The 25,451-nt window shown below is 38.2% G+C and overlaps 2 protein-coding genes across 3 annotated transcripts; both read right to left on the bottom strand.

The window, feature by feature from the left end:
* Positions 1 to 8,423: 8,423 nt before the first annotated feature.
* On the bottom strand, positions 8,424 to 17,287 carry LOC124116247 (trypsin-1-like). Its single transcript, XM_046477504.2, has 7 exons — positions 17,018 to 17,287; positions 14,429 to 14,551; positions 13,315 to 13,507; positions 12,343 to 12,461; positions 11,040 to 11,186; positions 9,812 to 9,972; positions 8,424 to 8,810 (listed from the first exon to the last, which is right to left on the bottom strand). Exons 1-7 carry the CDS (start codon positions 17,085 to 17,087, stop codon positions 8,655 to 8,657), a joined length of 969 nt encoding a protein of 322 aa, XP_046333460.2. The 5' UTR covers positions 17,088 to 17,287; the 3' UTR covers positions 8,424 to 8,654.
* Positions 17,288 to 19,577: 2,290 nt separating this feature from the next.
* On the bottom strand, positions 19,578 to 25,028 carry LOC124116249 (serine protease 27-like). 2 transcript variants are annotated; one of them, XM_048398762.1, is made up of 7 exons: positions 24,640 to 25,028; positions 23,755 to 23,853; positions 23,197 to 23,398; positions 22,348 to 22,466; positions 21,339 to 21,485; positions 20,579 to 20,731; positions 19,578 to 19,784 (listed from the first exon to the last, which is right to left on the bottom strand). In XM_048398762.1, the coding sequence occupies exons 1-7, from the start codon at positions 24,707 to 24,709 to the stop codon at positions 19,621 to 19,623; spliced, it is 954 nt and encodes a 317-aa protein (XP_048254719.1). In that variant the 5' UTR covers positions 24,710 to 25,028; the 3' UTR covers positions 19,578 to 19,620. The 2 variants fall into 2 exon arrangements, with proteins under 2 accessions (XP_048254719.1, XP_046333462.2); XM_046477506.2 differs by having other exon boundaries at positions 20,574 to 20,731; positions 24,640 to 25,010.
* Between the last annotated feature and the right edge of the window lie 423 nt (positions 25,029 to 25,451).

The raw sequence follows: 25,451 nt of genomic DNA, 5'->3' as shown, positions 1-25,451 counted from the left end.
AGCCTTTGTCACCACTGATCAATTGGCCGACCATTGAAAGATGAATGTAAAGATGTGTCAAAAAGATACTAAGGTAAATTCATCGATAGCTGTAGATTGTCACAACGATAGTTTTTATTTTTTTAATATTTTTTTGTTGTTCTCTCGGGTTGTAGCGAGAGTATCCTTGACCGGGCATGCAATCAAACTCTCTGACTTATCCCAGAGTATGGAAGGACGCTAAGTTCAAAATTATAGAGTCTAAATTATGAGAAAAAACGTTTCTGTATGAACTCGTGCTAGGGAATTCCCAGGAATGTGGAAGTGGTCAATGTTTACGTCATTTCAAGAAAACAGTCACGTGAAAAACGTCACGTGACTGGCCTCTCGACCTATGGAAAAGGCGGATATCGTGTAAATTTCACATTAAAAAAAATAGTTACTGTTGTAACCAAATAAAACACAACCCATTATCCGATAGAGGTAACTGCGCATGGCGGAGGGATATGTTATCTCAATAAACTTGGTAACATGGTTTGGTTTGACTTCTTGTCGCGTGTCTGAATTCCATTAACATGTTACAGAAAGAAGAAGAAGAAGAAAAATAGTTTATTTAAGTGTCCAGCGGTGTATACATAAAATTACTTCAATTTATACAAGAGGTAAAATATATTAAAAGATATACATCGCCCGGCCAGCGTGGGCCTAATGTTCTTAAAAGCACCGCAAGTGCTAAAATAGTTATGGTGGACAGTGGTTTATTTGTTAATGGTGCACAAAATACGAGATAAAAGTATAATGCTCGTACATTTATGACAAGCATTGCCATACAATGACATGTTTTATCAAATATAAAATATACAGAGGCATACAATACTGGAATGGGTTTATGACACGTTGTTATATAACCTACGTTTGTACATGGATTTAATTAGTGCAGCTACAGAATGGGATAAATTATCGCACTTCATAAGGAATGTGGTTTGATCTTTAGGGGTCATGAGACAAAAATTCGGGCAAAGAGACGAGGCATAACCCCAAACATATTCTCGTTGATCTGCATAAAGATTACACGTTGTTAAGAAATGAACCTCGTCTTCGATACTGTTTGTATTACAGTGTTTACAAATACGATTATGTAAGGGAATTTTTGGTTTCAAGAAACGACCGAGTTCAATTTCCAGAGGGAGGGTACCACATCTAAATTTAGCAAATATACTACGGTGTTCTCTGTTGGCTAAATCAATGACATATTTGGAGGTACTTAAAGACGTTTTAAACAATCGATATGTTCTTAACTTAATACCATTTGTTAATCCTCTGTCATCCCAGAGCTGTTCCAACCATAATTCCTTATCCTTATTGATGAGTATATTTCTAGCAAGGTCGAAGTCACAAGATAATAGATTAGTTATAACAGAAGTAATTGATTTCACATCGAATAATTTCTTAACTGAATTATCCCATGACTTACGAAATTTAGATGACCATCTTTGCACTATATGCATTAGCCTGTTTTCATCTGCCAAACTCAGCCTTTTCCAGAAACGTACTATCTCAATTTTTTGCTTTGTATAGTTAGATGACCAGCCCATTTCCCCCCTTACTGCCAAATTAGGTGTTTTGTTGCCTACTCCCAAGAAAAAGCGGCAAGCTCTATTTTGGATAGCGTTAATACAACTAAATTCTTTGGTGCCCCAAATAGCTGAACCATATGATAAAATTGGTTGAACTAAGTTATTGTATAATGTAGTGAATACATCATAATCCATGCCGCCCACCGCTTTAAACTTACTGATAATTACCCCAAGTGCCCTACTGGCTGATTTAGATACTTCTTTTGCTGTATAATTCATATCTAAGTTTTCATGTAACCAAAGCCCAAGATACTTATATGAATGAACAATTTCTATATTTTCCGCACCACAAGTAAAGTGATAGGATGACTTAACAGAGGATATGTTACGATAATGAACAATTTTTGTTTTTTTGCTATTTATTTGAAGGCGCCATTTCTTGCACCAATTGCTGACACAGGTTAACATTGATTGTAATGACTTTTCATCGGGTGCTAAAAGAGCGATATCGTCAGCATACAATAAAATACTGATTATAGAATTATCAACCTTTATTCCGCATTTAAGATCATTAATTTCTTTAACTAAATCATTAATAAAAACAGAAAATAGCGTAGGCGACAGAACACAACCTTGTTTTACACCGCTTAATACAGCGAAGCTGTCAGTCATTTTACCATTTATAAAAACCCGAGAGCTATTATTTTCATATAGCGATTTAACTGATCGGAAGAACTTTCCGTTTATTCCCAATCTATGTAATTTATACCAAAGACAGTCGCGATTCACGCGATCAAAGGCTTTCATGGCGTCGATATAACAGACGTAAGTTGGGAGTTTAACAGATTTACGGTTTTTGATAATGGAGAATAAAGTATAAATGTGTTCCGTTGTACTTCTTTTAGTGCGGAAGCCGTTTTGCTCTTCTGCCAAAATATCATTTAATTCCAACCATCTAGAAAAACGAGTATTTAAAATATCCGCGTATAACTTACATGGTATTGATATTAAAGAAATTCCGCGGTACCCTAATGGGTCACGTGGGTCTGTATCAGCTTTTTTGATAGGATAAATTAAGCTATGACGCCAAATATTAGGGCAAACATTGTTGTTAAAACAATATGAAAATATGCGCAATAATGCATCAATACAGTAGTTATTTTTTAATGCCTCGGCAGGTATAAAATCTAACCCAGCAGCCTTACCACATTTAGCACGATTAATTGTATGGAGGACCTCCTCGCGTGTTATAGATGCATCTAAAGAGCCTGTGTCCACAGTGCTGGTACAAGTAACGGAATCAGAAGATACACACTCCACTACGTGATGAAGGTGGTTATCATCGAACTGATCATATATGTCGCCATTGTATAATTTACAATAATCAGATTTCCATTTATCCAAAACTTTGCCCTTATCAGAGACAACCGTCCCATTTTCCACAACTTCCCAGGGGATAGAAGTACTCCTATCATTAACTATTCCGATTTTCCCGATAGCCTTCCAAAATTCCCTGGAATCCTTATCCTTATATTTATTAAGAAGTGTTTGTTGTTGTTGTCTCTGGTAAGACCGCTTCCGTGCCCGGAGCATTTTGCCAAAAGTTTTACGTTTAGATAAATAGTCACTTTTGAGTGATTTTCTACGAAATGGCGATTTACATTTTAACCAATCACGTTCGGCAGTAGAGACTGTATCCCACTGAGCTTGTAAGGCGTCACACCAGTAAGGTTTGTAAACCGAATTACCCTTTTTACCAAAATGCTTATATCGGGACACTTCCCCAATCTTATCGAGCTCTGTATACATACAATTCAAAAACTCGTCATATGCAGCGTCAACATCACGCTGGTCACTAAGGTGCGATTCAATCATACCAATGGTATCATTTAGGCGTGAAACGCAATCTTCATTTAACAAAAAATCACCATGAATTTTGCATTGATCATAACGCTTATATTCTTGCTCACTGTAAACAGACAATGGCTCACCAATCATATCATCCCTGGCTGGCAAAGGTAAAGCTATTTCGGACAACAGAACAGAATGATCGGGTACAGCGTCAGGCACATTCGGCCCGGTAATAAGTGATGACATCTTAATTACTTTAAAGTCTTTAAATCTGGCCAAGTCCTCGTGTGCTGTCACCATGTAGTCCACAACTGAGCATCCGTTTTTAATGTAGGTAAAATCCTGCTGACCCAGACGGCCATTAATCAAACATAAATTCGCGTCCACGAGAAAGTCTATGAAAGAGGCGCCTTGAGCGTTCAGTGTAGTGTCAATTACATCACGTTCTTCAATATTGTCTACTCCTTCTATGTAGTCTTTCTCGGATCCAACGCGAGCGTTGAAGTCGCCACATATGCATGGTGTTCCATAGTTTTGATATAAGTAATATTTCTCAAGTAGGGTATTGAAGAAAGCTTCTGCATTGGTGGCTCGCGTAGAGCCGGCTGGAGGCAGATAACAAACGCACAACACAAGATTGACGTCTCTCGCCGAGTTAGATGAGATCTTGAACCATATCATATCCTCTGTTTCTGCATCTAATATAGCAACACTGAATTTTTCTAAAAAACTTGTTTTAAAAAACGCTCCCACTCCTCCTGAACCCCGTTTGGCCCTTGCGTTTACAGTTCGGCGATTATTGCCATACCATTTGTAACCATCAACACAAAGACAATCACGGTGTTTCAAAAATGTTTCACATAACCCAAAAATATCGCAGTCCATCTCATTTAAAACTGACTCTCTAAAACGACTATTATCATTTACATATTTAGACCACCCACAAGAGTTCCACAACCCTAGCCGCACAGTATCCTATTCTTTTGCTATAACCAATCGGTTACCTTGGAAACGTAATTTCTTGTTTTGACCACACTCGTTTATCACCATTCGTAAGTTCGAACGCGAAATTAGTTCTTCTTGGGACATAGCTGCATCGACGTACACTTTCGCGTAGTCTTTACTGTTCTTCAGTTTCTTTTTGTGTTGCAATAACAGTTTTTGTTGTTCATGTGATTCTAGTCTGGCAACCACAACACCCGGTTTGCCATCACTCCGCTTCTTGCGTTCTGCACGCGTTGCCCGCACTGTTGTCAATTTCAGTTCTTCACGAATCAGTTTATTTACAAGCTGACAAGTAACGCTTGAAGTTTTGGTTTCATTTTTATCTGTCGCTAAATTTCTGATAACTACTGAACATTCATGTTCCGCCACTGGGTTTGTCCGTTTAACCACATCCGAGAATTTTAATTCCAGTGAGTTAATTTTGGTGTCAGCATTGTCTTTATTGGCCTTTATGTTACATATCCTAAAACTGACTAATCTGCAAATCTTGCTGCACTGCACCCGACAGATACTAGAGCAAGGCATGCCAGAAATACGAAATATAAAGCTTTCGAAAGGAAGCCTTGGGCATCCCGTGCGTCGGGGGACCAGCGCTATCTGATTGGCTGTTAACAGTTACATTATGCGTAGCAAAAATCATCGTTTTCCGTCCATTTTACGCTTGAAAAACTCGACGCCTTTCCGTCCAATGACCATATACGAAAAAACCCGACGTTTTCGTGTATGCAGTGTGAAGATCGATTCTCAACCCGGATATTCACGCGTGGTTGACGCATTGCCATAATAAAGCTTGAATATTTTGTTCACAATACATCAGTTCACTCACTATGCGTATGACTAGGTGGTTATGACCGAATGATTAAGTTACATTTTCGTTTCAACCATATGTATTAACGTGTACGTGATGAAACAGTCTAGGGAAATATATTTTCTCAGCACTTAAGAAACGCAATAGATATTTTAAAGATGTCATTAGTTATCCTACGTATGTCGCTCTGTCAAGTACATATGTGAGTGTGTATATACTTGTATAATGGGCCGGTGGCCTCATTACGGATTAAACAATAAACATATTAAACATAACAAAGCTTGAATATTTTGTTCACAATACATCAGCTCACTCACTATGTATATGACTAGGTGGTTATGACCGAATGATTAAGTTACATTTTCGTTTCAACCATATGTATTAACTTGTAAGTGATTAAAAGTGCACAGACGTTTTTCCTTCGTGTCAGACCTAGCAGAATTTCGGATAACTGGTCCATGCAACACTTCGTTCATGCACATGACATGATACTTTTACATCCTGGTCTCTTTTAAATTTTGAAAATAGAGTGTGTTGGGTTGTGTTGATCTGTGCATTGCCGGCAGTGGCGTGGCGTGGCGTGGCGTGGCGTGGCCACGTTTCTGGGTTGTTTATGATGGATGTTCATACATTTTAATGGTTTTCATATTTGGATCTAAACAAGATTTTGGAAAGAATTTTGTCGCTTATATTTAAATAAATTGCAGTAGTATCTCGAACGAACTTTCTTAATAAAGCCTGTGTGGTATTTAGTTCAATCAATTATTGTCTTTTACTGTAAGAACGGGCTCTTACTACGAATTACAAGTCAACAGTGGTGGTTGAATACACGATTATGCGTTACATTCACATACAATTGCTTGATGTACATACCTAATTCAGTTCCGTAACATGCAGACTTTTTTTAATCTGAACTTACACATGCCTGTATGTGGTCCCTTCTCTTTCGATTCGGACACAAACCTGGGTGTTTATCGAAATAGAATTTGGATGTGATGTCTTGTATGACAGAGGAATCTGGCGTTTATATTAAGGACTTCCTTTCCTGTATGTAGTAGTCTCGTGCTTGACGTTGCATTGGGCTTCCGTTTGTCGTGGCATGTTTTCGCTGTTCACTTGTTATAAGATTGTGATGGCATCCAAATGAAAACCCGATCGAGTGATGTTGCACGTGCATGACATGTTGGTGCTTCGTCGCCATGCTCTCACGTAGTTGAGCTTTTGCATCTTTTCCCAAATTTCTGCAGTACCACATTCTTTCCACAAAAATTTATCCAAACCACGCAGAAATGACCAATTCATTTTTGGTATTAATTTTGTATGGATGTCGATAGCACTATTTACGATTCTACTACTTTTGCGTTTCTATTTTTTTTGCTAAGTATATAATTGTTGTCTTGCAGATACGTAATGTGATGTGGTCCTTAAAAATAGAAATGCTGGTTTGAAAGTAATACACTGTTGTCGCAGATGGTCATCAGCATGGCTGAAATAGGGTGAAAAACAATAGCTGTATCGCCGAGGTACTACTCAATCAATTGCAAGGAAATACTATGTATTCATTATGCCTCTACAGTGTGTTTAACTTTCGATTTGTCGTATTCATGAAGACAATTGAAACAGCATTCTCATGGTTGCCCTCGCCTGGTTCACTCTTCTCCCAAAGTTGGGTCAGGATTGATATCACGACGTACACGGCAACGACTGGAATATTTTATAATAGATGTATGCCAAGTATAAGCCACTGCAAAATGCAATTCACAATGACAATTTAACACGTTTGTATTGTCGTGATATATGGCTTATGTGTAAACATGACATCAATATCTCGCCTCCTGTTGTTCATTTCTGGTGTATTCACCTGAATGCCAGTCCAAAGGAATCTAACACAACTAACCATGTAATCATATTCCACTTGAATATCAGAATTATCCGGCACAAATTGACTAAAACCAACGATGATATTTGCGATGTGGATGTGTAATGCTTCACCTAGGGCAGATTTTTTAAATTGTTCGTAAATATAAGCATTTTGAAAATATTATGTATTGTGAAAGGTACAAAACTTGTAAGTGTTTAGAAGAATGATGTCCCATTCTCATGTATACGAACCCATTTGATAACTTTCATAAACCCGTGAAGATCCGGGTGAGAATAGGTCTTCAGCAGCCCATGCTTGCCGTAAAAGGCGACTATGCTTGTCGTAAGAGGCGACCAACGGGATCAGGTGGTCAGGTTGGCGACTTGGTTGATGCATGTCATTGCATCCCAATTTCGTGGATCGATGCTTATGATATCAATGACTGGATTGTCTGGTCCAGACTCGATTATTTTACAGACCGCCGTCATATGGCTGGAATACTGCTGAGTGCGGCGTAAAACAACACACAACAACAAACAATTTTCATAATGGTTCCGTTTCGTAAGTTATACATGTCTGAAAAGCCAAAATGGCCCTTTCTCTCGTTCTCTGTACACCAAATATGTATGTAAAATAAACGTCAGATAGAAATATGCAATGACAAGAGAAGTGACACAGACAAATGTGATATGAATCCAACAGGTATGCAACAGACCACCTTTGTGACGTCACGGACAACGACAAGAGCACTGGAAAACAACATGCAGGTAGATCCCTGTCAGCCAACTCCAGCCAGACCCCCGCGACCTCTGCCCAGACCATCCCGGGGAAATCGAAAATCCACCCAAACACAGCCCTGAATCGCCCATGTCAGTTCGGGATTTGACCACGACGTGCCGCCATTGTTTGTGCTACATCGTTTGCGATGTCATAGACCTTAACAGGGCAATGTACCTAATTGTTGTGCCTCAATGACGTATTCAATAAATCTCAATTGACATACAATTTACCATGTGTTGTCAGTTAACGCGAGTTTTATCTGTCCACATTTTCTTTTTCTGTGGTATCCATCTATTACGTATTCAAGTAATAATACCTATTCCGTCAGTATTTTCAGAGTGAACAGAACCCATATTCATGATCAGCAGTATATCAATTAGATGTATCTATACCTATCAGTGATTTGATTTTGGGATGGTATATAATTCCAGTGTATACACTGCACACCATGACATTAAAGTGAGTTATGCTGTCAAAATAACATTTCAGTGACAATTCCTTGTGTTTACAGTAAACCTACAGCATTTGGATTTATCCATCATTAAGACTATAAAACAAAGCATTGCTTCAATGTGATTTATTCAGGTAATACAGAGAAAAAAGCATATGTGGACATTCAAAGAACAAGACCTTTTTTAACAAGAAGATTATACAAAAAAACGTTAGAGATCCTAGGACTTCAGAAGAAAATAAACTTGTTTCGCGAACATTTTATTTCATGAACATCAACTCTCAGTTTATTCAACAAGACAGATATTCTCTGTCGGTCACACGTTAACTTCTATATGTATTATTAAACCCTAATTGAGTTTATCCACTCGACATGCTGAGGTACGAAGGCATACACTCCTGGAAAGCCTGGTTTAGCACATCCTTCTGCCACTGATACCACGCCGTACAAAACCCATTTATCTCCTTCCGGGCAAAATAGGGGTCCACCAGAGTCTCCCTGAAAAGAAAATTGCGTGTAATAAGAGATAAGAGATAAACGTGAAGTTTTGATATTTTACGGGTGTGTGCTAGCTTATAGTATGTTCAGTTGTATGTCAATGCATGTGGGTGTGTATAATGTTTCATCATCCGAGCTCCCCACCCTATCACAGTGTTATACAGGTGATGCTATTAACATGTGGATCTCCAACTTGCATACCAAGGATACTTGGATGAAAAACTCAAGCAGAAGAACAGAAAGATTATTTTTTTCATCAGATGAACCGATGAACCACCGCTTCCTGGGCGTAAGAAAGACTCCAGGTGAATAACGTACTTGAAAGTATACTTTTTAAAAATTTATCTTAAACAACAGTTGGCCAAAACAAAAATCCGGTTTGTTGGACAGGGCTTGACATGACCAGCCAATTGATAGGACCGGACCCACCCTACCACCCGTATAGGTGAAGCAAGGGTTGAATTGGTGTATTGGGCACGGCTTTGGTTACCTAATTTAGTCGTCTCTTATGACGGGTGCCGGGGATACATTCTCTGTCGAGCCCCCTACGGGGGTAGTCAATAGAATGGGGATGATTTAGCAACACAATGCATTCAATAATGTGCTCCCATGACAACCAAACCGTCGTGTGAGTAGAACGCAGGATACAAGTAAATTAATCTGCCAAATGTTACTCAAACTAACTCTCTACATATGTAGTCATACAACATTCTTTCGTCATGTCAAAAATCATGATTTTCACGGGTATGTCAGATTCCAAGGGCATGCAAGTCGTGGTCCAGAGTTCTGTCATTTAGGCGTTTCAGGATCCGCTGTCGTGGATCTTAACCATATTCGCCAAGTACATGCATATGATGCTTGATCTATTGTTACCCATGCAGGTGGCCTGACAACGACCTGACTATGAGTATTCCTCCGACTTTAAAGAATCATCCCTTGATACCATTGAAATACTGCTCAAATGGGCTCAAATCCAATTCACTCCCTTATTCACAACTGACCTTGCAAGCATCTACTCCCCCGTCTCTGTAGTACCCAGCGCACAACTGCCTGTTGGACACTAGAATGTAGTCGTTGTCTGCATATGACCTTTGACATAGGTCAAGGGGAACCAAAGGTACGTATGCCTTCTGTAGAATATCAGGAAATGTGAAACCGCCATCTGGAACAAATAACGCCTGATATGACCAATATGTTAATAGAAACAGATTCCATAGGGCGTAAAAGGTAAAATAGTGATGACAATTATATGAATGGATCACTGATAATCATTGATGACCACTGATGTTTGCGAAAAGGGTAAGCATGTTCCCCCTCTACTGGCACCACCCGCCATTCACACAATTTGATTAAGAAAGTAAGTGTTTATTGTTTGTTGCCTAAACCCTCGGCAATACCCCTGCCATTGACGACAACCTGTATACAAACGGTTCTACATGAGGCAATGCAGTGATTGATATTATGAACAATCATCAACACCTTCAAGGTACGACGGATGGACCATTGGGCGAATTTCATATCTGGGTTCGTGTTCAACTTATTAACAATTTATTGACTATTCATTCGCCAAATTATTGTAATCATATTTTAGAAGAATATTGAAAAAAGGCATTGCCACCAGCATATGAGATATAAATTTAGATTATTTGTGCAATAAGTTGATAGTAATTGAACGGCCAAACAAATCAAAATCCTAAATATTCCAATATGGGTAGATATGTTAAGTCAATGTTTTTGCAATGATCTATGGGCGTTTCTGTTTACTTATAAGCAGCAGAATTTAGACAAAAGACATAATTCAAACTTAACATATCGTTTATAGTTCTAACAAAATCAGTAAATGCGCTACCGTCTCACTAGATTTTCTTTCATGCAAATTGTGTGAGTGGCGGGTGCTACCAGTAGGGCAGGACATGCTTACCCTTTTCGCGCACACCTGGTGTCATCATTGAGTTTCAGTCATCCTTTCCTATACTTTTCACCGCTGGTTTGCCTTTTGCGTCCAATGGAATCTGTTTCGGTAGATAATCGAGACTGATTATTTTCTGAAGTTGAGTGCTACATTTCCAAAATTTCGAACAGATATTTCAGCCATCGGCATATCAAGCTTGGCATCAAGGCAGAGTTTTAGAAGGCACATGGAAACTCGAATGCTCTACGAAAATGAATTGTCCCATATAAACTGAGTGGCCCAGGAAGAGTAAGAGGTGTGTACACTGCCTAACGTACCTAGCTGAGTCCCCCATCCTGTGATGAGGCAACCAGAGCCTGTTGAGTAGGAAGTGCTCGGCTCAGGTAGACACACACTTCTTAAATTTGTAGAGGCAGTCAGAGGGAGATCCTTACTGAGCCTCACAATGGCGATATCATTGTCCTCTGAAAACATAGCAAAGGTATATCTGTATCAACAAATAATAAACGGGATATTTCTTGTGAAATATGATGTGTCGCTTATCGAGTGACGTAAAAAAGGAGATATTTTGACGAGTTGATGTATCCTGGAGTGGAAATAACTCCTTTTCCACTTCTCGAGATGAGAGATAAATCATATTTCACTAAACCCATGAAATCACGTATTTATTATATACTTCATTTGTTGTTGACAGTGTTTCTTTAAACAAATTAACCAAAACAAATAGAACGCAAAATCTAAATTCCCCCTTCTATACACATTGAACTTTTCACACATTGCTTCCCGCAAGCAAACAATAGTGCTATGTTAAAATAATCAAAAATATTAAAAAACGCCACAAAATACTTGAATCAAGTTTTTAAATTTACGTACTTCTGAGATTTTTTTTCGCACCCTCTGAATTAATGAACACTCATTTTCTGTTCGAGGTATTTAATCTAACATAATGATTTACATGGCGTCGAACTGGCGATGAGTTGAAGATCGCTCAGCAATGCATTTGAAGCATATAGCTGTTCAAATAGGCAGAGTTTCAAACAAATAACACATAAGAAGAACTGTAAAACAGTTTCACTGTCAACACAGAAATTTAATTGTTCCGAAGCCCGGCTGCAGTTCACTGCAGTGAACAAATAACTTTTCTGTCACTGCTGTGAATATTTCACTTTTCTAAACTTTAGAAATCTCAGTCTTTCACACTTAGGTGTATCATAAAGTACTCCATGCTTTGTTGTATAAATGTTCTTAAACGTCCATTTACTACGGCTGTGCACATGTATATCATGCTGTATAACCAGGATTCCCGTTATATCACGGCGTGTCACGTTAATGAAGCAGGAAAGCCCGACGGTTTTATCACTATGGTGAAACCCATGAACATGTGTATGATGCTGACAAACCTACAGACATAATCGGACGAACCTGGATTCGAACCCACGATTATAGGTTTCTACCACGAGATATGTGGCTCTTCAAACGACTGGCTTCTCGTGCCACAAAACAAATGAATATGTATATTTTTGTGATTAATAAACAACAGGATCGTATTCTAATACTAATACATTAATAAATAATATATACCAAAAAATGACCTTTTCGCAAATGTGAAGTCAGACTTACTGTTCGTTATGTTGTATAGTGGGTGGGTGTCGATTCTCTCGGCAGTTATGTTAACGAGGCTAGTTCTTTTGATGGAACCATAACCTACAGTCAGCCTTTGAGGGTTGTCTGCAAGGGATCTAAAATACATAAAGAGAGAGAACAATTAATTCCAACAAGTGATTCTCTTTCAAGTTGTAATGAATGACGATACTGAAAGGTAATTGGCTTAACTGAAAAAGCAGTCATGAGAGAAAAGTGCCCGTTCTTTATAAACCGAAACTTAAGCTGGGTTTTTAATAAAATAATAGCGATAATCACGTACCCCACACAATGAGATGCAGTAACAATAATAACGATCATCACGTACCCAACACAATGAGATGCAGTAACAATAATAACGATCATCTCGTTCCCAAAACAATGAGATGCAGTAACAATAATAAATCATCACGTACCCCACACAATAAGATGCAATAACAATAATAACGATCATCACGTACCCCACACAATGAGATGCAGTAACAATAATAAATCATCACGTACCCCACACAATGAGATGCAGTAACAATAATAACGATCATCACGTACCCCACACAATGAGATGTAGTAACAATAATAACGATCATCACGTACCCCACACAATGAGATGTAGTAACAATAATAATGATCATCACGTTCCCCATACAATGAGATGTAGTAACAATAATAACGATCACCACGTTCCCCACACAATGAGATGTAGTAACAATAATAACGATCATCACATACCCCACACAATGAGATGCAGTAACAATAATAACGATCATCACGTACCCCACACAATGAGATGCAGTAACAATAATAACGATCATCACGTTCCCCACACAATGAGATGCAGTAACAATAATAACGATCATCACATAATTCACACAATGAGATGCAGTAACAATAATAACGATCATCACGTAAACACATTACGATTCAGTCACGTAAATAACGATCTTAACATACCTCACACAATGCGCGGCAGTCACAACGTGACGTCTATCAATTATGGAACCGGCGCACAATCTTAAGGTGACCGTTTCTTCCAGATAGACTGTCCAGGGGAACTCCCTCTCTTCGGCATCAATGCCTCCAACAATTCGGGGCATAGCATAGCGAGACGCGCTGCCTGTCTTTGAACTTTCGCCACAAGGAGGATCTAGAAAAATAAATAAGTTAATAAAAAAACTAAAATAAATTATATAAACATCTCTGCATGATCACATGTCCCGTTGTGTAAATGAATCCATGTTTTGGGAATCACGAGAAAGTATCAGTCGGTATCTAACGAAAATGTTTTTGACGGACAGTACACATAGTGCTTGTATTATTGATAGTGTACATAAAATGCCGGGATCGTGGGTCAGGCAGATTCCACTTTACCCCTTGTTACAGCCGATCAAATGAAGATAGGGCTTCGTTCGTGCTGCTTGTGTGTTATTGTATCTCGTTGATTTCAGTGACTTGTTTGTTGAGTCCAAATTAAATATGTACAGGCTGACATCGTAGAGCAGTAACAGTCTGCGATGGATGCTTCATAAAAGTAGGATATGAAGCCACTTGTGTGAGTTTAAAAGCATGAATCAATTTGATGTTTACATCTTCTGTAAATTTTTATGCTATTACCGTCTTCTTATACACATCATTAAACACACATTTTGGCGCTCCCTGTCGTAAATGTATAGATATAATGTGAGTATACACTTATATTATGAGAATAAAAAATACAATCACATTAGTTCCATCCGATACACAACAGATGTCTTTTTCTGGAAACAACTGACAGTGTCTGATGCTCCTGCATAAAGCTGAGACCTATTGAACATTTCTTATCAAAGATGTAAACCTGTATGGTTGTTGTTATTGCACAACAGATCGCTATCACAATAGGACATTTTTGCGTTCGAGTACGGTTGTTCAAAGGTGCAGGTAACTAGATAGCTGTGAAGAAGATTCATTCCTTTTTATTCAAACGTGAAACAGATTTTAATAGCAAAATATGAATAGTCTTTTATTACATAATACAACATTTGATGGACTTGCTTAACTATGTCGTAAAGATAATTTGATCCAATGTTACCGTTTTTACGTGTGATGAGATCCTCTGTACACTTGTAATAATAGAACAGGAAGACGCACACGGGGGACATGGTAAAGCATCTCTTGAACTGACTGCACATAAGAGCTTGTTGTTCCTGGGCAGCTGGAAATAAGAAATATTTCGAAAATACGACATCGAATGCACACAAAATGCATGTCGTTTCAATAAATCACTTCCACTGCAATTGTACATGCACTATGTGTTTAGCAACGAAGACATTATCACAGTATGGGTTATCCTAGTGGTTAAAGCATTTGTTCGTCAGGACGGTTGACAGGTTGCGAATCTGTACACGAATACATCATGTAATGCTCATTTGTAGTGATTTTAAGGTGGAGTGAGTGAGTGAATGAGTAAATGAGTGAATGAGTGAGTGAATGTGGTTTTTAGCAATATCACGGCAGGGGACACCAGAAATGGGCTTCACACATTGCACCCATGTCGGGAATCGAACCCGGGTCTTCGGCGTGACGAGCGAACGCTTTCACCACCAGGTTACCCGATCGCACCGATTTACTACATAATATACACAATATACATACATGTATAATTATACATTACATGTGAGTGTTTATAGTATTAATTAAGTAAAATCTACCAGAATTTGTAATGACAATATGGATAGATAAACGAATGTCTTCATTTATTTCAGATGGTAGACCTTCACATCCGTGAAGTACTGTAGCAATAGCATATCATTTAATGTAATTATATATTGATTCTAATTTGACCAGTACTGTAAGGTCACAGGCCCATAATGCATTTCGATCGGCCTTTGTTTTTGGCGTTTCCGAGCATGCTGCTATACTGCAGTTATTGCAATCTTTTTCAGAGGTTCAGAAATAATGTTCGCAGTCATACAGTATAATTACATTAATAATACCGAAGATCAATAGAATAATAGTTAGAGAAGTAATGATGAATTTCTTCACAATACACAAGTAGCAGCCAGGACACAGTAGCATATTTGTTTTTTTACACGCCATAGTCTAATAAACGTTTCCGGGGAATGTTTCGATGTGAATGGTGATGTAAGATCGAAAAGCACACTTTACAGACCATTATGTATATTATTGCATACAAGCAGTTTGTACAAACATTTTCAGAAGTTCATGTTCGCAGTAATACATTATTGTATTATTAATACAAGAGATCAGTAGAATGACAGTTGCAAATTTAAAGTAATTATGAATTTCTTATTTTTGAGCCTTACATAAGCAGGGCCCAAGGCACTGTGTATTTGCAAGCCACAATTTACTAACTTTGAAACGTAGTTTGTCAACATGATGCACGGTGCTTGCCCATCTATCACCTTCACGTGAATTCTACTCACTGGCACTGACTTGAGCGGTGGGTGTTACCGGTAGAGCAGAACCCGTTTCCCCTTTTTGCGAATACAAGTTGTATTCACTATTTTTCAGTCATCCATTCATATAATTTTCATCACTATTTTGCCTTTTCCGCCCCATGGAATCTTTCGGCAGATTTCGTGACTAATTATGCGCTAGCTTTAACGTTTTGGATATGTAGGAATATTGCAAACGTTGGCTGACTCAAACCATGTTGAATCATATCATTCAAATATTTGAGAACATACTACCGAACGCATATGTCACCGTTCTTTCTTTTTTAGAATGTTACTGTCAAATGCTATTTAATGTAACTACAATGCAATTGTAATATCATCGTTAAAGGTAATGTACCTTTGCTTCATCAAATACAGACTGTCGGTTTAATTTATTTTCCCAGTTAGAAATTATATACTAGTACAGGAATTATTTTTAGATGAGTCAATTTCGGCTTCGCAACGATATTTAGACTATTACGCGTTGTTTCATTTAAAGCGTTGAAAACTCCCACAAATATTCAATATTAATGCTATTATAGCTATCACACGTGCCTTTATATATACCTATAACTCACTTCATTAATACAGTACATATTCTAGGAATACGTATCACGTCAGGTAACAAGTATGCATACACTCACAGAAGTTGTTAAATATCGGAATATCTGTATATCTGTATATATACCTATAACTCACTTCATTAATACAGTACATATTCTAGGAATACGTATCACGTCAGGTAACAAGTATGCATACACTCACAGAAGTCGTTAAATATCGGAATATCTGTATATCTGTATATATACCTATAACTCACTTCATTAATACAGTACATATTCTAGGAATACGTATCACGTCAGGTAACAAGTATGCATACACTCACAGAAGTTGTTTAATATCCGAATATCTGTATCCCACAATGATTATCTCTACAAACCATTGAGTGTCAGTGTATGAAAAATGTTACAAATCAACATCAAACAATTACCAAACAAAAGTGGCATACGCCATATCCATAATCCAAGTTACTATTGGCTACTGGTAATATTGACTACACCAAACATCGCCAGCGTCAAAAGGTGATGTAATGTCAATGACCTTAGGAATTAGAAAAAAATAACTTGGAATTCATGTATACGTGAAACAGAGGTGATGGACCTTATAGGGACCTTTTACATAATTATATAGACATGTGTATAAAAAACTTAAAGCATACTCACCTATTTGTGTAGAAAAACATACTAATACCAACAAAAGGAGTAGCTGTCCTTGTCGTACGCCAGCTGCCATCTTGATTTAGTTTGATGAGAGATGTTTCACGATGTAAAAACACCTGTCTCTACACCAAATGATGAGACACTCTTCACAACAAAATCTCTTTATGTGTGTTTAAGATCTCGGAAAAGATCTAATTATAGAGAACGTCAGGGGAATACGGATGTACCGGCCCATGTGATGGTCTTATCCAGCGCCTTTAACACTGAGATGACGTTTAAGAATCAACGATGGCACGTTTCTTTGATGTGTCATTTCCAATCAGAATAAAAACCCACACCTGATTGACAGATGTTGATTGTTATCTTAAACAGATCTGGTAACAAGCTAGTGTATCAATTATAATTGTGTTCAATATAAAATGGTTCTATACAATACATTGCGATTTAGGTACAGTGAGATGGCTCTTTTGTGAGTTTATTCTTGCAGTAGTGAAGGATATGTACGGATCTCTATTCAAGTGTTGACAGAGAAGTCCACAGCGGCACACCCTCCTTACAATTAGACGGCAGTGCTCCAGTTGAGTGTTCTTGTTCTGTATCAGTATTTGGGGTGAGACCTAAATTGACAGGTCTGTCATTATATAATACTTTGGAAAACATTTTCTCATCCTGGGGATGAGATTTGTACTCTCATACAATATTTGTATGTTTGTATGTTTGTGAGCTTACTTAAACTATTTGATCATCAGTGTAAAGTGTATGACATGGGTAACAATAGTCACACTTGTTGGCTCCAAACTATATCCCTGTAGATGGTTGAATGAAGTTCACTTACCTGTTTCTAATACGGATAGTTTATAATTCTTAAGGTTTTAATCTTTCTTGAAGAAACAAAACAGGTTGACAGGTGGCATTCTATATACCTTAACAACCACAGGGTGACCTACATTCCTTATTGCTATGGATTCCTCTAGGCTGTCACTTTCCGGGTCCACATACGTTTGTGTGTACAACGTAACATTAATTGTACTTCTTAATTTCTTAAATATATCATTTAATTTAATAAAGTTATTAGTGATTGGCAATTTTCAGCAAATAAACACACACAGGTGCTCATTCATTTGATCTCTACATTTTAAGCCTCATGAATATTATTGGCTCAACATAAATCGCGAATACCTCAAGGAAAATATAACATGTAATATGAACATTCTTTTCAAGTTGATTGACATGGCGGTTCATGGGTATATGTGGACGATTTTCCCAATTCGTATTTTAGCAAATGCGTTTCGTAAGTTTTGTATTTATAAATCGTTTCCTTCAAACATTTGAAAGAGTTTTGTTTGTAAAACAGGTTTTTAATTCGTCTGTAATGAACATGTATACACAGCTGTCTTTTGAACCCTATTCTGTCTCGCGTTGGAGGTTTCAACGCGATTAAAAACTTATACATAATTGCAAACTACCGTAACGGTACATGTCTACCTTGATCAAATGTTTAAACTAGCTTGGACAAAGGCAGAACTACAGGGGAAGCATCCACGTTTTATGAGCAGCCCAGATTGAAGACGAATATACGCCAACCAAATACAGGAAGGGGTGAAACAGGTGCAGTGGTACATTGCATCGCATCGCATCGCCTTGCAATGGAGTGGTTCATAATATGGCTGTGGTTGTTGGTATTGTTTGTTAAGCGGTGTGTGCGTGAATGTTTGTATTTGGTTTTGTGCATGTTTGTATATGTGTGAGTGTGTGTGTGTTTGTTTTTGTGTATGTTTACGTGTCTGTATGTTTTTTATTTGTGTGTGCGCATGTTCGTATTAGTGTGTTTGTGCGTGTGGGTCTGTTGTGTGCGTGCACGTGTGAGTGTTGATCTAGGTGTGGGTGTGGGTGTGGGTGTGGGTGTGGGTGTGGGTGTGGGTGTGGGTGTGGGTGTGGTTGTGGGTGTTGGTGCTGGTATGTTGGTATTATAGATTATGATCCTTGGTTCGTGGTGTACAAAATGTGTTAGTTGGTCTTTCCTTCCACATTATACAGCACCGTGAATATATTAAAAATACTGTTGAAAACGATGCTACATCGTTTGCATAAAAGAAGAAACTCCACGTTCCGATTGCCATTTCCAAGCTAGATCAGTTAATAAGGATTTATATGAAGATAAGACACAACACGTATTTTAGAGAGCTGGGAATCAAATAAGCTTGGCCTGCCTATTGTTCAAAGAACCCCAAGGGTCCTCTCTTGGATGTTGGTGGTGGAAGTAGTTTAATTTGTGTAATCTCAATTAGTTATCACATTCAAAAGGCCTGTACTTGTGTGTCATTATTGTCGACTTTCAACTAATAATTTGTACCTCTTAACCTTTTTCTGAACGTTAATTATTATATATTCAAGCACATCAAGGTATGTTATTCGGAATCGATATTGGCCAAATATTTTCTTGTTCCCTTATCTCACTCACTCACTCACTCACTCACTCACTCACTCACTCACTCACTCACTCACTCACTCTGTAGTGATTATGTGGGATCCATGAAAAACAAAACCGACGTCATTTTATGAGAAAGGTGACAACATATTTATTGACCAAAACAAATGTCCTCGTATTATTCTATAAAACTATATGTGAGTTGATCCACTCTATATGCTGAGGGACATATGAGTATATTCCAGGGTACAGCGCACGAGCACACCCCTTGCCGGCCGAAACTATTCCGTACTGCACCCATCTGTCGCCATCGGCGCAGAACAGGGGTCCACCAGAGTCTCCCTATATAACATATGAAGATTCAAAATGAAACAACATTGCTAGAATTGTCTAAATATTCTTAAATTTACGTCGCTTAAATTGGCTCATCTTAAAACTAACTTCTTATACTAGTGTATAGTTTCTAATTGATAAATAAAATATACTTTTATCTGTTTTTGATCAACCAAAGTTACATGTGTATCCAGACTACCGACCCAAACGTTGATATTACAATTACATTATGCTCATGTTCATATTTGTGTGTGTGTATGAGTGTGTTTGTGCGTGTGGGTCTGTTGTGTGCGTGCACGTGTGAGTGCGGATCTGGATCTGGATCTGGGTGTGGGTGTGGGTGTGGGTGTGGGTGTGGGTGTGGGTGTGGGTGTGGGTGTGCCAAACGTTGATATTACAATTACATTATACTTACATTATGCAACATTTCTCGATAACATTATGAAGAGGCTGGTGACATATATGTTCGGAATATGTTCACACATATTTGAATAACATGATTCTCCACAGGTCGAGTCAGCTACCGTTTGCAATAGTCCAAGCATATCCATAATGTCAACGCCAGAGAATAATCAGTCTCGAATATCTTCCGAAACAGATTAAATAGGACGTCATAGGCAAAATAGTGATGGCAATTGCATGAAAGGATCACTGAAAATCAGTGATGACACCAAGTTAAAGGAACAAGGTTACGGATGTCATGTTCTACCCTTAATATCAGCCACTCACACAATTTTCATTAAAAGAGTAAACTTGTTCGTATTTTTTACATATATGTAAAGTTTGAATTATATTTACTTTACATGCATCCTTTCCTCCGACGGTGTAGTATCCGGCACAAATTTGTCTCTCTGACAGGACTACGGGTTCCTCTGAATAGGCGTCTCGACAAATATTTAGTGGTATCAGAGGAACAGATACTTTCTGAAGAGCATCAGGGAGAGGGGGTCCTTGTTCTGTGAATTAAAGATGGGCTCTAAATACCTAACCTGATCGTAATGAAGACCTGAGAAAATGCTGACGATGTTATAACATACCACTCAAAAGACGACTTCAAAGAAAGTGGACAACACTTGGGTGATTTGCACTCCCAGTTTTTGGTTGTACTCAAGTCGTTTTATTACAACCACCTATTCCTATTTTGTCCTGGGTCTAGAATTGTATCACATGATTCAACTATTAAAACAACTGCCACAATCGATACTACTATGCAAAAGAAGAAAAAGAACCTTCGATATTTTCTCGTTAATCTATTATGGCTGGTGGGTATTGTGACACACAGCCTTTCAATTCTGGGTGTTCTCCAACTTATTACAAGTAGCATACATCCCCAGAGTACCAGTATGTCCATAGCAATGAAGGAAACCCAAAATCTGACTACGAAGGGTTGTATTTTTTAATTTTGAAAAACACACACGTGAGGTACTATATCTTGAGACCATGCTGACAGAATTAATAAGCGTTTTTAGTTAATGATCGTAAACGTTGGAGTATAAAGATAAACCTTTCACTACGTACGAACATCTAGTGTTGTCATGATAACAACATGTTAAGTGCGATTACCTTCAGTGAATCCCCACCCTGTGACTATACACTGTGTCCCAGCTTCATATGTAGCATCTGCATCAGGGAGACATATACTTCTTAGGTTGGTGCTGGCGTTCAACGGGAGAGGCTCACTCACGGTCACAACAGCAACGTCATTGTCATCTAAAAACACCAACAGTATGACTTCATTGGTTCTTTGTCATGTCCAGAAATGTTCCGAAATTTCTCATCTCTGCTTTCTGCTATTGCACTGGTGTGACTTGATGAATGTTGTTGCCATGGTGTATGTCTACATGTGACTACATTCACTCTTTGGGTGTTCTTTGCGCAAGACAAACCCTTATATGTGTCGGTCGTACATCACACACACTACATATTTAAGATAAGATGGGAATTATACATAACTCTAATATTGGCAAATACAGTATCAGAACATACATATGTGCTGTAGTGGTAGGTTGGTGTTTTCAGAATTATAACCTTTGAACGTTGAAATTTGGTCGCAGAATGAGAAGGAATAATCTTTGAATCTTTTTTGTATAAATGTGCCTAACTATTGGTTTTCATGTTAGTAAATGCTTTAAAAAATGTTGAGCCAATCAGAGTAATTCTTTGTTACTAATTTCCTGGTTTACGAATTGTGTTGTGAAAAGTACTGCTTGGAAGGTGGAAAGAAATCAAATAAAAAATACTTTCCAAATTGTGTATTTTGTATGTTGCCGTGTGTCAGTGTCAGTTACGATTGTCTTGTCTTCTTGTCGACGTTCCGTTTCTATTGTATGCACATCTTGTGTAGTGTTGTTGTGTGCACATAACTACTTGTTGTGTACACATAACTTCTTGTTGTGTACACATAACTTCTTGTTGTGTACACATAACTTGCACGTTAAACGGAAAAAGGTCTCTTGAGGTCATTTTTTGTAACACGTAGCATTTTATACGGACGGTGGAATACATGAACCAAATGGTTGGGAAATGTTTTGTCTGAACGTGCACGTTCACCAGTCTATCTTTACACACTCACAAGTTGAGGCGTTATAAGCTGGGTGCACTGCAATTTCCTTGGCTTCCACATATGTGAGAGATGATTTGTTGGTGGAACCGTAGCCTACGCTTAAAGCCCCTGGACGTTGTATTACATCACTGTAAAAGAAGAAAATAACGTTTTTCATATTTATTTATTTTGTGTTGAATATCACAAATGACTATATCATGATTCTATAACTAAGCACAATAAACAGTGATATGTATACGAACTACACAAAACTAAACAGTTATCAAATAAACAATGAGTGACAATTTGATCAAAATGCGTTAAAGAAGTTCTTGCTAGCATATATTGATGCAGTGTATTTGGTCGTATAGTAATGTTGTGTGAACACTTCTTTGAGTTGGTTAAATGGAGGCGGTTTATTAAAAATAAATTCTCCATAAATCATGTATTTTGATACAATGATTAGTGTATTATGTGTGGGCATGACTTTTATTTCGCTTTTAGCAATATTTCAGCAATATCGCTCGTACCTTTTCTGGGATTCGAAACAGGGCCTACTGTGTGACGAGCGAACACTTTAACCAGTAGGCTACGCCAAGCATCCTCATATTCACATGAACTTAATATGTCATGCTGCCTTTAGCCTCATATCTTCTTTATTTATTAGTTAATTGATGTCAACATTTTTTTCTTTTTGAGAGTTAAAGGGGGGGGGGGGTCGATGTTAAAGCGACGTTAAACCCAACTCACTCGCACAAAGGTGTCATAGGGATAAACTTCCCGACTTCCATCCATTTACGCTAGTAGATATAGAATACTTTTCAAAGCGGGGTATACCCAAACCTCTCACTAATTACTCTCTGACATTAGCTGCCGTACCTGACACAGTGTGCTGCCGTCAGTATAGAGTTCTTGCTGATAATGGACGCCCCGCACTCATATTTTCTGCGTCCTTGTTTGTAAAGGTGAACTGACCAGGGAAACTCCCTGTCTAAAGCTTCTGTACCACCAACTAACCGGAGCCCAGGGTATCGAGATGCATTGCCTGTCACCGAACTGAATCCACAGGAAGGAGTGGGGTCTGGAAATATAAAGAGTCACATACCATGTTAATTAAAGTCCTGAAGTGAGTGAACACTATTTCAGCTACATCTCGGCACAAAGTGGGAGGAGAGGCCGAAGTGATACAGGTCAAAGACGTTCACAACTTTGGTTAAATCCACGAGCACGGGAATGGTGCTGACAAACCTAGAAACATAATCAGGGCGAACCGGGATTTGAACCAACAATCATAGGTTTCTGGCGAGCCAAAGGGGCGCAACTCTGCACAGCAAATTGCAGCGCTTTAGACAACTGGGCCAACCGTGCCCCCTATGTTCCATTGACATACACGCACGAAGACGGCTATATGTGGCAACAACATTGTTCAAGTCATACCTGTGCATCGGTAGAAAAACAACAGCAGAAAGCAGAGGGGAGAAATTTCGGAACATTTCTGGAAATGAAGACACATACTGGCTCTGACGTCTTCAGTGGCTGGAAATATAAAACATATTTCAAGAGATGAATGAAAACTGGTGTATCGCCAAGCACCTGTCTATTTCTTACAAGTACACACTGCATGCACTTACCAATGCAGCAGTGAGACATTTATTACAACTACCCGTATGTAAGAAGACGATAATGATATAACAAACATATAACCAATTTTCATTATACATTGAAATTCCAGTACCTTATATATGTTTGTGGAAAAGTTGACCACACTTAGGATTAGGTTACAAATGGATTGTATACTCCCCAGAGAGTTAAGAATGCAAATTGAATGTACACTGATACAGGTAATTATTGTACGCGATATGGTCATCACAAAGTAGACAAAAAACTACTACTGAGGTATTATAAGTTTTTATCCATAAATGTTTTGTCTACTTTATCATCCTACAACTTCTATGGTCATGCTTTGTTTCAAATGCACATTTGATTATCATTTGCTCCCACTTCAATTATGCGTTTTCATACTCAAATCAGAGGGAGTGTTGCCATTTGAATGTAAAATACAACTTTCAGTTCTAGTTAAGAGGCATCCCGGATAGATATGGTCGCCGATAATATCGTATGCTTGCCGCAAAAGTAGGCTCAATGTGTGTCATGTAATGTGCTCCTGATGTCAACCACTGGTTGACCTTGTCCAGATCTGATTATTTGCTGACCTGCGTTATACAGCTGTACTATTGCCTTCAGAGGAGTTAAACAATATTAGTACATTGAAATAGGATTATATTAATTCTTAAATCTAAATAATGTATTTTAATAACTCACCTGCAAATGTAGAAATATACACAAGCGTCAACAAGACGCACATTGTTATTTGATATAGACCGAATGCCATCTTGAACGTGGTTGAGATGAAATGAGTAACAAAAATGTTTTTCGTGTGATGAAACAAATGACTCAAGGTATCTGGTTCTTCTCCGCCGCCTTAGAAATGCAATGACAACTTATAGTTGCTTCAATATGTGGGCAGTGCCGATAGGATCCGTAATGATGGCTACATGTAGGGGGAGAAGCTCCTCATTAGTCACGCCTACCACCCTTGGGGAAATCCGAGAAGTAACGCCCGATTATGCCTCATTTAGGCTCAACGCATATCAGAACAGAGTTCGTCAGCATTATAATACTATCGGCATTATGACACAAGAGATAACGTTTGGTTACTATATGGATTGCTATGTAACAAGTGTTGACAGAGGCACCGTTAGAACGACAAAACCATACAATTCCATGTACTTCCTTGTCCAGTGAACACGTTTTGAAAATCGTGGCGTTCTATTTGACAACGTCATAAGATGGGAACGAGGAAGATCCTGTCGCATTGTCCAACCTGGTCATGTAAAGATATATTTGTCAAAAACGTGTGTACAGATGACCCTTGGGCCAACACTGCACACTGATCTTTAAAAAAGTCGTGTGTGTGTCTAGTACATCCAAGTGAGGAATAACTGAAGATACATACAATCTATTTACTACCTTCATAGACGTCATTGTTACAAATATTTATATGTCAAATACCTTGGTAAGATGAACATAGAAACCTAACATCATATTCATTTCAAATATTATGTCTCCACTTA

This window comes from Haliotis rufescens, unplaced genomic scaffold, assembly GCF_023055435.1.
Source record: "Haliotis rufescens isolate VD_foot unplaced genomic scaffold, xgHalRufe1.0.p SCAF_19, whole genome shotgun sequence".
Classification (NCBI taxonomy): Eukaryota; Metazoa; Mollusca; class Gastropoda; order Lepetellida; family Haliotidae; genus Haliotis; species Haliotis rufescens.
The sequence above is the reverse complement of the archived record's forward strand: the minus strand, read 5'-3'. Positions and strand labels throughout refer to the sequence as shown.

What these genes read in the sequence shown, in the direction of transcription:
- LOC124116249 (XM_048398762.1), bottom strand. Translation starts at nt 24,709, where the DNA reads ATGGCATTCGGTCTATATCAAATAACAATGTGCGTCTTGTTGACGCTT. An exon ending in GTATATTTCTACATTTGCAG is followed by an intron (nt 23,854 to 24,639) that starts GTGAGTTATTAA and finishes TTATATTTCCAG; the next exon opens with CCACTGAAGACGTCAGAGCC. An exon ending in GTTTTTCTACCGATGCACAG is followed by an intron (nt 23,399 to 23,754) that starts GTATGACTTGAA and finishes TTATATTTCCAG; the next exon opens with ACCCCACTCCTTCCTGTGGA.
- LOC124116247 (XM_046477504.2), bottom strand. Translation starts at nt 17,087, where the DNA reads ATGGCAGCTGGCGTACGACAAGGACAGCTACTCCTTTTGTTGGTATTA. An exon ending in ATGTTTTTCTACACAAATAG is followed by an intron (nt 14,552 to 17,017) that starts GTGAGTATGCTT and finishes TCTTATTTCCAG; the next exon opens with CTGCCCAGGAACAACAAGCT. An exon ending in ACTGCCGCGCATTGTGTGAG is followed by an intron (nt 12,462 to 13,314) that starts GTATGTTAAGAT and finishes TATGTATTTTAG; the next exon opens with ATCCCTTGCAGACAACCCTC.